The following is a 14,146-nucleotide window of genomic DNA, read 5'->3' as shown; positions in this document are numbered from 1 at the left end:
ATCTGTTTAAATCAGTGTTGCTGTGGCCAAGCAACCACTTGACAACTACACTGTCTTGCCACATCTACCACAGCACTGAGTTACAGCATAGTAAGTTAAAACAAGTTACAGGTAATACATGAATATAATCATCCCAAGGTAGGTATCCCTCTGGAGAAATCCTAAATTCAAGAGAAGACATTGTATGCAAAATGATTTCACCTCTTCCCTTCCCATTCTTTCTAAAAGAACTCTACCAAGTTTAAAAAAAAAAAAAAAGGCAAATACTCAAAAAGGGAGGAAAATGGAGAACACAAAGGAATTGCATCCATTGTTCAGTAAATGTGCTATAATGGACTTCCCACTCTTGCTTTTAAACTGGCAAGAAGAAATAGGGCATCAACCTATAGAAAAATGCCACGCACTTCAATGAAACTATATTTGGCCTTAGCTTTAATGTAAAATAATAACCCCCCCCCCCAACCCTAAACCACTGAATTCAAAGCTCAATTCGGCCTACCTACTTAAGCAAGACTTCTGTCCCAATGGGGAATCATTATAGTCAAAGTAATTCAAATAGTAGTTCATATTGATTTTGTTGTTGCATCATTTAACTACACTATTCTAGAACTTGAAATAGTTTGATTCAGAATATCATCTGTCTGATGGAGATCTGTTTTATGAGTATTTACAAGAACTGCAAAATCAGTCAACATATCTGATAGCCCTGAAAGGAAAATATTTTTGACTTCACTATAACCGTGGGTGCAGAGAAAAGCATAATTTCATAACTTTAATGAGAAATAAAAAATAAATAAATCCGTTTTTATTAAAGTTACATCAGACCAACGTAACAATAATGCTAATTAATTTTGCATGTCTTCCCATTTTTGGGTTTTCTGGAACTTTGCTACTTTAGGCTGATTATGTCCTGTTCTGTTATGGCTGTTTGTGGTTACTGTTCTGAAGTAGATGCTTTGTTTGCTGCTTTCAGAGTATTTTAATTACAAAAAATCAGCCATATTGGGGAATTAAAAAAATTTTCCAAGAAAACTCCATGCTACTATGATAGACAAAAATTTTGCTACTACAATAAAGCTTTTGAAGGTTGGGTTGGTTTTTTTGTCTTTTGGAAAAGCTATAGAAACACAGTGTTAAAACCCTAGTTTGATATAGGGATAATCTGTATTATTGGTGTATTCCAGTGGAAAACTTTTACTTTGCAACATCCTTTGGCATTCCTGTATACAAATGCCATTACCAGATTTCATTACTAGCATTTACAACATTGCTTACTATTTATTACTAATTCATAATTAATCTTTTCCTATCTTCTTTCTGTATGCATATTGTATGCAGTTGGAGGACTTTTTTTTCTGATGTTGAATCGAGAATTTAATCTGGAGACATTGGCCAGCATCTCCTCTCACATGTGGTGAAGATATATTCCAAATGAAATGGAGATATTTAGCGGCTGCTTTTTGCCCTCTAACAGCAGTGAAATCCAGCAGATCTTGCACATTACTATCCCCTCCTCCATTGCCCATAACGCTACCAAGGGCATAGCTCACAGACACAAATAAAGACACTATATCCAAAGTTCATAAGAATCAGATCTTGTTTACATAACCACATGCCAATTTTCCTGCCTTTGCCTCATTCAGTGAGCATTTAAAAATATACGTAGGGACAAATGATGAACAAACTAGGGTTCTTTGGACCCACTACAATTAACTTTTATCCACAGCTACAGTGGAATGTATCTGTACTACAGCTGATGTCGGACAGGTGTAACTGAAAGCACATATCCATCCTTAAGGGATACAATAGACAGAATGGGATGAACAAAGCCGAGATGAACATTCGTAATTTATTTAATATGACTTTTTGTGATGTCCAGTTGATAACACAGAGATTTTCTCACAGGAACCATTGCAAAGAACACACAGAGAATAGTATCTATCCTTCTCATATGTTGTGTATTGTTCAAACCAAATGTGATGGAAGACAGGAACAAAATATAAGCAGACACTTCAAGAAAATAAAAAGATGCGATAAAGACTAGATTGCCACACATACGGATGTAACCAAATACTAGCTGAATAAGGGATCTGACTTCAGAGTGTTTGACCTCACAGCATTCTTATATAGCAGATTTTTTAATGAAATACAAGCAATTATTTTTGATTGATTGGATTCAAATTCTGCAAAAAGATATGCTACCATATACACCTGTATCTGCACATATACCACTGAATTCAGTAAGGCTACTTTTGAGTACATGCATTCATGAACTCAAAGCCTTAAATATTAAGGGTCATTTTTTTTTCAGTACTGCATACAATTTAACTTCAAAGGAACCATAAAAAGTATACCTCATCAGACTTTGACCCTAGCTACAGGTGACAGATTGTCTCTAGTATTTTTTACTATTCATAGTCTTTGCTGGTGATCTCTTAGGAATGGACACAGCACTGCACAAAGATAACATCTTACTACATTTGAACATATTTACCAGCCATCTGTACCTAACAATATATTGCTTTCTCTCCTTTCCACAGATGCACATTACTTACACTTCTAATCACACAGTCCTCTGACTTTCCCCTATAATGATTCTAAGATACATTGTGACAAATTAATATATCCCTATAAGCTGCTTTTATAAACACTTTTTCTTAAATAGCCAATAGACCAGTATGTTCATGTACCTTAGGGTATATTAGTTCACTTCTCCACTGCTTCCTTTTCTGTGTTTATAAAGTGAATGCACTAGTACTAATTTTTCACAGTGTTCTCACACAGATCTCAAAAAGGGATTTAGGCATATACCATACACCAGGGAGTATCAGACGTCTCAGAATAAGAGTCAGATATGAATGGAGATTCATTTAAACTAACCGAGTGAGAATGAGGTCCGTCAGATTTAGCCCACCTCAGCTAAGAACAGCTGCATGTTCTACATAGTATATGTACTTCTACTTGAGGAAAAAAAAAAATCCCATTACTGCATATTTTTTATCCATGAACCTCTAAGTAATTTCTCAGTCATTTCTTTAAAAAATGAAGTAGAAGTCTTTTACTTTCAGAAATAAGTAGAAAAAACCCCAGCTGCTTAAACAACTGATGTTTTATATGACAGCTCTATGATCAGAACGCTCCCTGAGATATGGGCCAGCCAGGCTGAATTTCCTCCATCCTCCCAAAAGAGATTAAAAATCGCTTTTCCCACTACAATAGTGAGAAAATTTCTCATTAATTAACTGGTGGCCCATAGGTGAGGTACAGTATATCCAGTGTGTCCAGTTCTACTAGCGGGGAATAACTGTTAAAGAGGATAAAAATGATGGAACACAAAATAAAGGGGAGACAAGAAGAGAAAACTTGGGGATGGGAATTAACATTGTGAGAAAAGCCCTGTGTCCCAGGTACAAACTCAGTACAGTTCTCACACATGAGAGATGGCATCACCACACCGGATTGTATGGGTCAGGCCTGGGCTATGTAAATGTGAAGACATACTGTGTTCCTCAGTATGTTCCATGGTTTTTTTCACCATTTTTTTCCATTTTTTTCACCAGGATATCCAGGGATTTCCCAGTCCCATCATGACCTCAGGGAAGGAAGACTGGCGTTCCGTTATGATGGTCTGATCTCTGAACAAGTGCCTATGATAAAGTGACCTCTGAACAGAGAGAATATTAAGCTATCCTTAATATATACTTGCAGCAAGGAGGGACATTCTCTCTTTCTTCTGAAGAAAAAGTATATCCTGAATTTCAGTTCTTTACCCAAGGACTCTGCATGATTGAACTTAATGAATCCTTGGATTAAAAAAACAAAAGAAAACAAAACCAAAAAATCCCGCATGAAATGGCACACAAAATTACAGCAAATAGTTTAACTTTTAGGTTGCCCTGTGTGAAGTCAGGAGTTGAACTAAGTGATCCTTGTGGGTCCCTTCCAACTCAGGATATGCTACGGTTCTTATATTGCTAAAAATGCAAGGTCAACCATAAAAAGCAGAAAAGTTAGAACATACACGAACTAAGATAATCTATGCAACATGAATTTGTTCCCCTCTTGTGGGAACTGATTAAATTATTTTTTTCTGCCATAGAACTTTTGCCTCACTCCATGCATATGCATAGTACAGTCTGGTCTGTCCTGTGGACAAACCAAAAGTAAACAATTAGAGAGCTGTTGTCTGCCAAACTTGTCTATTATTTGGTACAAAATAGGAAGGTGCAAGGTACAATTCAGATAGAAAATTGCAGAAAGGATATTCTATCAATGCTCTTATCAGTTAGTTTTATAAATGATCAAGCCATGGGCCATGAATTAGGCTTTTCACATGTGGCTGCTAATCACATTTCCATTTTGTGATTGACCAATTTGAGATAATGGAGGTTGATGATATTCACACATCTTAGGTACAATTCACAGGTCCAATGTGGAGCCAGAATTCCATCTGTAGTCATTTGACACAAGAAGGAAATTCAGAGCTGATCTGACTATCTAAGGTGGACATACAATTGACAGTACGAATAACTAGCCTGAAGACTACTCTGTAGGTGTGCACAATACTTGCAACAGAATGTGAAAACAATGGGAGGCATAACTGGAAGACATAAGTGGTATAAAAATGTTAAATATGCTAAAAAAATCAGATTCAAAGCAGGTCAAGCTGGAAACTCAAACCAGGGGACACTAAACAATCTGGCATTTGGGATTTTCTGTGCCTCAGTTGCTCATCTACACGGCAGGAATAATAATATCTCTATCTCACAGAAATATTATGAAGGTCAATTCATTAATGTTTATAAAGCTTTCAAAACTACGCTGGTGAGCACTTCTGTTGCAAAAGTCCATGGGGAACTTAATATTCAGGTATGCTCTGAGTCCTAAGTATGCAAAGAAAGATTGAAGTGCTGTCCATTGAGCAAACACTATTCATTTTACTAAATTAGACCTGTAGAAGAAATAGGGGATCATGAAATTAAAGGCTGTATGCGCAAGCAAACTTAATTTAAGGAATCTGGAACTTTCGAATGCTTTGTTTTGCAACCTTAAAAGTCTTAAAATGGTTTTGAAACTGTAATCTCATGTGTTGGCCATGAAGGGTCTGCATAAATGCATTTAGGATCAATATTAGATTAACAATCATACATAGTGATGCAAAAAGATAGGTATTTGCAAAAAACAAAACCAGAGAGTCCGGTTACACTACTACAGGTAGCTTAAAATATTCAAAGTTCTTAAACAAGAAGCTTTCAACATGCTATGCTCTTTACCACTGATGAGTCCTATTTCTAATTAACACAAACATTTAAAAAAGAAAAATGCATTATGCTCATCACACATTTCATAAAATTACCATAATCTAATTACAGAAGTGTCATTTATGACTCTGTAGTTTTTAACAGAATAGAGTTTTTAACAGAATAGAGTTTTTTACCTATATCCAAACTCTGGTATATAGGAAAAATCCTTCCCAATATTATCTTATTTACCATTTAAGTATCCAATGAACTCTGAGCACTTACAAGTAAGGGTTAATAATGGGTTTTCTCTGAAATGTAGGACTTCACACACTTTTTTTTTTTCTTCCCTGAATGATCTTACTAAGGAAATAACACAGGTTAACCAAACAGCTCAAGCTTACTAAACACTATGGATAGCTCATAACGAAGATTTACTTTTTATTCTTCATTCCCAAAAAGAGAACTATGTGCTACTGCAGAACTGTTCTTAAACTGCCATCCCAAAATTCATCTTCTGTTATCATTGAACTGTGGCGTCACGTTGCATTTGCAGTTACAGTACCTACTTGACTGCTGTCAGAGGGACTAAATGTTCATCTTCATAGGTTGACAAAATAAAGTATTACCATCTATCAACACTGAAATTAAAATTTAAGACCAGCCTATAGGAAATCCAGATAATTAAGGTATTTAAATTGTCTACTGATTGGATGCATCCTGAGGGTCTGTTTTTGTCAAAGATAAGTAGGGTTCGGAAGGCACAATTGTAATCGGCCATGGGCTTCCATACCAGTTTCAACAAAAAAATAAAACTCTTCTGGCCTCCATGGGTTTTGTATAAAGATTGGGTAATGAGCGTACTGAAACTATGACTCTATCAGTATGAACAATACAGCAAGATTAAAAGGGACGTTTATTAGATAGCAAGACTACCCAGTAACAACACTGAAGACCAGTTTTGAAGAGAATACAAACCTCATGCTTCAGGGTTTAAAGGCAGTCCTAACCATCAACATTTGGGGAATAATTCTGTGAGCAGATTAATTCAGCAGTTCTTGAACCTTTTCTAGGGTACCCAGTTGCTGCCTACAGCTAAAGAAAACATACTGGACTAAATTGATTGGACGTCTAGTAAAGTGCAACTGTTACTATGCTCTTAAATGAGGTCTTGATTTCAGACATTTTCTGCATAAAGTTATTAATATCATGCTCTACAAATACAACCCTATGATTGTTCTTCAAGAAAAGCTCAAGTAGTTCTCTATGGGAGACTTACTCTCATGAAGAATACGTGGTCTACGTTCAAAAAATGTACATCTTCATTCTTACTCAGTTTTTCCCAACTGCGTCATCCCCTAACAATCAACCTTCTGCAAAAGTAATAAAATCACCATTTTCTCCTTTTATGTTCTTTCTGCTCAAAGTTCTACTCAAATGATTTACGACATCCTAACTGCAATCTTCTCAGTTCCTATATTAATAGGAGATCTATCCCCAGTGCTGTATTTTAGTTTCTATATGCTATGAACAGAAATAGGCAAGCTTAGAAAATCCTTACCAGAAAAAAAACATATATACAGAGGGAAAATATAAAGAAGCAAAACCGAGGAAACTAGATCTATCCCCATTAAAATTAATATGGACTTTACTAACATATTCTACTGGATAGTACCTAGGTTTTGGCATGAAGCTGCTATCTCGCATGTTCAATTCAATTAATGTGAACTATAATCAATATTTTCACGATTTCCACTTGGATACCCAACTCCCAAGAGCAGCCCTAGATATAACCTAAACTATACCTCAGCTTCCTGTTGTCACAAAATACATTTCTGACAAAATTTCACATTACTTGAATACTTTGAAAAGTGTGCCACTGATTCATTAGTACAGCTACCAACATATAAATTCATCATGCTTAAAAAAGGCCGTAGCTATTTCATACGTATTAGTTTCAAGAATATTTCATTTTTAGTCTTTCAATACAGAAGATTACATTACTGATTTAAATATAAATGCCAAAAGTAACTCATTGTGAACATCTCAGTGTAAAATGAAATATTCAATTTACTTCTATTAAGTTCTAATCTGTATCTTAAAAAGACACTGTGGTAAGAAGCATCCTAAAAACGTCACAAAACTGAGAGACATCTTTCAGGTGTGTTACTAATGAAGTTAGGTGCATTACCAATAAAAAGAGTGTTCTGGTAGAGGGTTGGATCTGTGTTTTTAGTCAAGCAGACCTCCCACAAACTTCAGAAAGGCAATTTATTTAAATAAAAACTGCAGGGTAAGGCCCTTTAATTCTTAAGTATGAGTCAGCTTTTATGCTTCATATCTAAACGAAGACTTTTTAATTGGCAAAGAAAGGAAAACCAATTTGGGGTGCTACTTAGACTGTGAGCCCATCTGCCTTGATCCTGCAGATCATAACAAACCAAAACTGCCTTTAGCTTTACTCAGTTCTGTGTGCAGCAGGATCACAGATCATGGATCCTTAAATATGCAGCCTACATAACTTATGTAACTTACCACAAAAATACACAACTGAAATACCAGAAGTTCTACACAACAAAAGCTCAGGGAAGACAAAGCTTGGATTGTATGTGTCTTTCTGTATTTTTAATTTAATGCAAATTGATTGAGGCACAAATTATGGCTCGGATCTTGCACCCTGAAGCATGCAGGATGAAAGCTGTGCCTGCGTCGAGTCCCACTGCCTTCGGTACACTTGCATAGTACATAACGCAGGATTGGGGCCTTGGGGTTTTGGTGGTTCACTCAAACATGCTTGTCATGTTACTAAACTGTAGTATAGCTGATTAAGTAGAGCCTGTTGAATAAACATTGCAGTATCTTATGAGCACATAATCGCCGAGTATTTTGGAAGTTTGCTTTTGTCATACTTTTGTATCTTCAACAAAGGAAGCTGGTATTTTGTATACTATAGAGTAGACTTCTGCAGTACCACGCATTCATAAGCAAGTGCTGCTGCAAGCAACCAAAAGCCTTCCTATAGAAATATTTACTTTGCTGAGAATGTATTAACCTGAGAGCTAAGACAGGCAAATATTGCCTACTGAAATCTTCTTAAAATGACATATTCCTATATACCAAGTAGATCTATTTCCAAGTAGATCTATCAGAACATAACACCAATTGTCTTCAAGTAATATCAAGCCAAAGAAGGGAAATAACAGGAGATTAGGCAAAAAATTAATTTCTTTTCATCTTCTGTTGCCTATTTTTGCAAATATACCATAAAAATATATCATACTAAATACAGATCTTTGGCCCTGTCAAATGACTTAAACATGTTGAGTTTCAGCCTTACTTAGAAGTCTCAGAATGTCAGACCTTCTAATGATATTTTAATGTATCTTAATTATTTGCATTATCTTTTTACTGAAGTGACAAAAACGGGAAATTGCTGTACTGAATACCTGGAGTTTCACAAAATGCTAAATTACTGTGTACATAAGCAAAAGGAGTCAAATTCAACCTTGGGAAACAGGTATGATTCTAATGCACTGATCACTGACACTCTATTAAACTACAGAATAATTTGACTCAAAGGGCCTGAACCTGTTATGGTTCAGGATGGCAAAGAATTATAAAACCTCCAGAAATTAGAATTATGTAGAACCTATTCCAAAGGTCCCTGACTCTTTAAGTCATGGGGGCTCGTCCTTCTTCCCCTGAACACTGTAAGAGTTTTCGCACTAGCTGTAGCTGAAAACCAAATAGAGTTAGAATCATGATATCCGAGATGAGGAAAGCTGTGTGTTTCTCAAGGACCAGATCTGCACACAAACTGACTTATAGGCTTCTCTTGTTTGTTTATATTTCCTCCTTCTTCCCAAAACACAAAAAGAAATGAGAATGTGCTGGAGCTGGCCATAACCTAAATTTCCCATCAACCGCTATCTGGTTAATAAAAGGAAAGTATACTTAATAGGTGAAGTTCACTTACTCTTAATAATGTAAATTGCACTGATTGAAAATTCTGGTTTTGAAGCTTCTAAGCAAAACAAATAAGCAAACAAAACTTCTAGTAAAGACAACAGAATTAATGTCAAACTTACAGATAACAGAGGAGGATCATAATATAATCTCTCCTTTCATTTTTAGTCTTCATTATAAAAGCATGATTTTTATATTCCAGGGTTGGTTGGTCAGAAGTACCAAATAGTTTGTACTGATTTTACTTGTGGATTTAAGAACACCACTGAAAGCTTTGTTGCAGAAAACAGATACAAAACATAAACCACACAGGGGTATCTTATGCCTTCTACTTAAAGAAAATTCCCACTTAAGGACCTAACCAACAGACAAAAACCAATGCCAAACAAATTTGGCAACTTTGGCTATTTATGCTGTCCCACTAAGTTTATCGTCATATAATCATAATCTTCAGTACTAATGCTAAAAAACCCACCCTGAATCTACAACCAATCCCTCACAAATAATTGAAGTGCTAGGTTCAGTAATCACTGCACTATCTTTTATTTCTAGCTTGTGCCTTTTTCTTAAAAAAGGGAAGGGAAGGAAGAGAGGATGAGAAGAGTGAGGAGGGGAAGTAGATATATACAATTTTGAATTGCTAATGACTTGTAAATGTTATCTGTACTAGTACCAATTGATTTGCTTTCCTGCCCACAATCTTGTTACTAGTGTGGAGTCCAAGTGTGAACTTAGGATTTGGCCCTGAATGCTGAAATCAAGATTTTTATGAATTTACTGACCACCCCAACTCTGCAGCAGGAAGAAAAAAGCATCAACGAGATCTCTGTCTTTCCATTCCAAAGTCCTTATACAACCACTGCAGTTCTCAAGTAAAAGGCTTATTGGTATCATATTACTGCCCCCACAGACAACGTAGCTTTTATTATTTCCATATTTAAAAAAAAAAAGTTACAGCCCTTACCTTACAAATTTGAAAATAATCTGAAGTGAGCGTCTCCTGGATCTCATCTCTGGGTGTCCCTGCAGCTCCTGCAGTCCCTCCTGGGTGCACGGAGCCACCACCAGCCCCACTTCCACCACCACTGCCACCACCACTGCTTCCACCAGGGGATGAGGCAGTTAAACCATCCAAAACTTTGCGAAAATTAAATTTCTTCATTTTGGAAAAATCTTTAGGAAGATTTGGGGGGGGAGAAAGGATGTGTCGTAACACATTCAGCTACATGTAGCGAAAGAGAAAGTCTTTAACGGTCCTCTGAGTGAGGCAGCACTTTAAGTCTCTTGTACCAAACCGAAGGTCTATATTAGGTATAATTGATCGAAAAATACAAAGGCTTCATTTTGTCAGATGTAAAAGCTACCTGGGAAGGTCCTTTTAAAAAATAAATAAATAAATAAAAAATAATTCCACAAGCAGCAGAACTAAGGTTTACGTTCAAACAAGGAACAATGGAACAACCGCCATCGGGTTCTCTCACAAAATCCACATTTAGCAGTGGCTAAAACGGAAAAGTAAATAAAAAATTCAAGCCGGCATCCAGCACGGTAGGCTCCATCTCTCTATCCTTTCTGCCTAAGATTTGCCTTCGGTACTTGATTATTTTAACAAAACTACCAAAAACTGGGCTACGTTCAGTTTCCTCTTCCCCTCAAACCCCTTTCAGTCCGGGGTATCTTTGCCTCCGGGGTTTCGGGGGAGCGGATTCCCTCTCGCCCCCCCTCCGCCTCAGCCCCGACTCCCTCTCTCCAGTCACCTGCCCGCCCCAGCAAGTGCCGGCAGCCGCCGCTGCCCTTGATCCTCCTCTCTCTCCCCCTTCGGGCTCTCCCGGCCCGGCAGCCCCACGGCGAGGTGGAAGCCCCTCGCTTTCCTCACCACCCACCCGCCCCGCGCCGACCCTCCGTCAGGACCGAGCGACGGTAACGAGCCACCCCCCCCCCCGCCCCCACCGCCTCAGCCAGCCCGGCCGTCCCGGGGATGACCACCTGTCCCGTCCCTGAGGTGACGGACCCCCGTCAGTCCTCCCCACCCGACCCGGTCACCGAGCCTGTGCCGTCGCAGTGGCCCCGGTGGAGCGCTCCGAAGGGGACCGGACTCCCTCGGCGCCGGGAGTGAACGGGACGACGCGCCCGCGGTGGGGGCCGCTCGCTCTGAGGCGACGGCTCCTAACGGTCCCCGCGGGGCGCCGCTGCCCGGCGCGGCGCGAGCGCGGAGGAGGGGCGGGGCAGGTGAGGTGAGGAGAGGAGCGGAGCGGGGCAGGGGAGGGGAGCGGAGGGCGGCAGCGGCGGCGGTCCGAGCCGGCTGCGGCGGCTCCCGCCCGCCCGGCTCGCTCGCAGCCGTTCTCCGAGGTACTGAAACCTCCGCCGGCGGCGGCAGCCGCAGCTCCTCCTCCTCCTCCTCCTCCTCCTCCTCCTCCTCCTCCTCTTCCCTCCTCCTCCTCCACACCCCTCCCCTCCCTCGGTGCGCCCGCCCAGCTCCGCTGAGGCGAGGGAGGGGGGGGAGTGTGGGAAGGCGGGGCAAAGGTTGGTGATTGACAGCAGGGGCAGGTTCCGATTGGTTGCTGAGGTCGAGTGGGGTGGTTGTGAATGGCGGAGAGGGGAGGAAGGCGGGGACTGCTCTCCACGGCTCGGCCGTCGGTGGGCTGCAGGCGGAGCCTCAAGGCCGGCAACTCGGTACGGTGCGGGCAGTACGGCTGTGATCCGCGGCGTCTGATTGGGCGGCTTGCAATGATGGGCACGCGCTGCCACCAATGGGAATGGCCGCGCCGCAAATTCCCCTCTCCCCAGAGGCTGTGAGGCGCCTTCCCTCCTCGAAGCCCCGCCCCACTGCGGCGGCCGCTGTGAGGGAGAAGAGCTCCCCGCGGCGGAGGCCTGAGGGCCGGGGGTGGGGGTGGGGGGGGGAACGGGACGGAGCCCGCTTTAGTTCGTGTCAGCGGAGAGAGCTGAAGTCGTTGACTCAGCCTCGGCACCGTGGGGAAGGGCAAAGGAACCCCAAAACGTCCCGGGAGGTAACGGCCCCGGCGGTGACAGAGCCAGGCCCTGAGGAAAGGGGAGCCTCCCTTTCCCGCCGGGGTGCGGAGCCGTCGGTGTCCGGCCCATCTGCTGACACCGCCTGGCTAACCTCAAATACAAATCCCCTTTTCCTTCCCGAGGGGGATAAAATAACCCACGGTTGCCCTTCCAGGCACGCAATGGGTTCGGTGATTCCTCCAAGGCTTGCTCCAAAGTCATGGAAGTTGCGTGGGACGGCTCTCCGGCCTCTGAAGTGTGATGCAGCGAAAGGAGCGTTATACTGTACGCAAGACACTATAAAAAAAGGTTATTCGGCCTGGAACGGACTAAAACCAAACTAGTTCTGTATAGTACTAAATACACAGCATGTCATCTTGTATAATAAAACCATGGAAGCGATGCACTTTGGTCATCTCATTTTGCAGATTCTTTAGGAGCCCTTAATAAGAGTTCTGATACCCACTATAATACCTAATCTGTTTTTTTGTAAATCTCACAGTTCTGTGAAGCAAGGTAATAGTGTTTATTTCAGCTGCTTACACTGAACTCCATACATTATTTTTTTTTCACTTCAGCTCATCCCTTTGTGTTCACAGGTACTCCCCCTCTGAATGATAAAAAGATTCCAGTGGAGTTCAAAGAATAACTGTAGCTTCACTTACGTCCTCTTGAAAAATAAAGGACACATTGCTGATGAAACTGGAAAGGTTGATAGGTTTCTGTAGCCATAAAAAAAAAACCATAACATTGTATGGGAAACAAAATATATGAGAACTATGGCTAGGAGACAGAAATGAAAAAAAGGTTGGAACTGAGTAATCAAATCTGTAAAGATGTAAGTGCGGGGTTTTGGAGAATAAGGATAAGTCAAAACCCAATTGAAGCTATTTGAAGAACGTCATGTCCCACTGATACCATGTTTACCACAGGCAATGCAAGTGGGGGGAAAAAAAAAACCAAGCTAACAAAACCCAAAAGAAAGATAAGATGAATTGTAAATGGGAAAGGGAAAGATAAGGTTAAAAATGAAATAATTAGGATGAAGAAAATGTCAGGGACAGACTTGCAAAAAAGAGACTAGGCTGGGTGTCAGCATGCTAGAGGAAGAAAATCTGATAATGTAATGGTCCACAGTTCTAGGGAGGGCAAAGATAAGATGGTTAGTTTTAAGTGAAGAAAAGGAAGGACCAAAATGAGGAGAATGATGAAAAGCCTTTGGAAGTGGAATAAGATGCATACATTTTTGGAATATCAACAACATTTGTCTTTCAGAGAATCAGTATGAAGAGCTCAGTATTGATGATTAAATATTACCTCAGAGTATCCAAAAGGCAAGAATCCTCACACTGCCAATGTGCTGTTAGGAAAACAGACTTGTAGAAAAAAACACCCACAAAACCAGATACTGTCCAATGAAACATTGAGCAGTCCTGCTTAAAAACGCCAACTAAGAAGAATACTTTGGTTCACTACTTGTGTATGTAAGGCATGTAGGTAGGTCCCTTTTGAAAATCTTGCTTTAAGCTGGACACAAATCTTGAAGCAGAGACAGAGCGATGGAGATGAGTTGTGGGGTGGTGCAGAGGGAGACAGGACAGTACAGGACATAGGAAAACTGAGTGATGACAGGCACAGAAAGGAGTCCCACTGAATGACCTAGCTAGTGAGGAGTTTTGTTGTTAAAAAAAAAAAAAAAAAAAAAAGGAACAATTTGGGTTTGACACAGAAAAAGACCTTTGCTTTTTGTTTAGTAGCGAAAAAAACAGTAGAGTGTTGAGGCATTCAGTTGCTGGTTTGCACTGTGTTTAGATGGTATTGATGCTTAGTAGGACACTTCTGGGGTTGCCTAGTTTTGACACCAAGAGTTTTAATACTAGATTTGTAAAATGATGAAAATGTGGAAAGATTTTCGATGTTAAATTGATATA

The 14,146-nt window shown here is 40.3% G+C and overlaps 1 protein-coding gene across 2 annotated transcripts in view; it reads right to left on the bottom strand.

The window, feature by feature from the left end:
- STXBP5L (syntaxin binding protein 5L) overlaps nucleotides 1-11,023 on the bottom strand; it is a 189,144-nt gene extending 178,121 nt beyond the window's left edge. For both annotated transcript variants that reach the window (XM_075034404.1, XM_075034405.1), the window contains exon 1: nucleotides 10,171-11,023. In XM_075034404.1, the coding sequence (XP_074890505.1) occupies nucleotides 10,171-10,368 (198 nt within the window). In that variant the 5' untranslated portion in view covers nucleotides 10,369-11,023. The remainder of the gene's footprint in view (nucleotides 1-10,170) is intronic.
- Nucleotides 11,024-14,146: the final 3,123 nt, after the last annotated feature.

The sequence above is a fragment of the Buteo buteo genome, chromosome 8 (assembly GCF_964188355.1).
Source record: "Buteo buteo chromosome 8, bButBut1.hap1.1, whole genome shotgun sequence".
Taxonomy (NCBI): domain Eukaryota; kingdom Metazoa; phylum Chordata; class Aves; order Accipitriformes; family Accipitridae; genus Buteo; species Buteo buteo.
The sequence above is the reverse complement of the archived record's forward strand: the minus strand, read 5'-3'. Positions and strand labels throughout refer to the sequence as shown.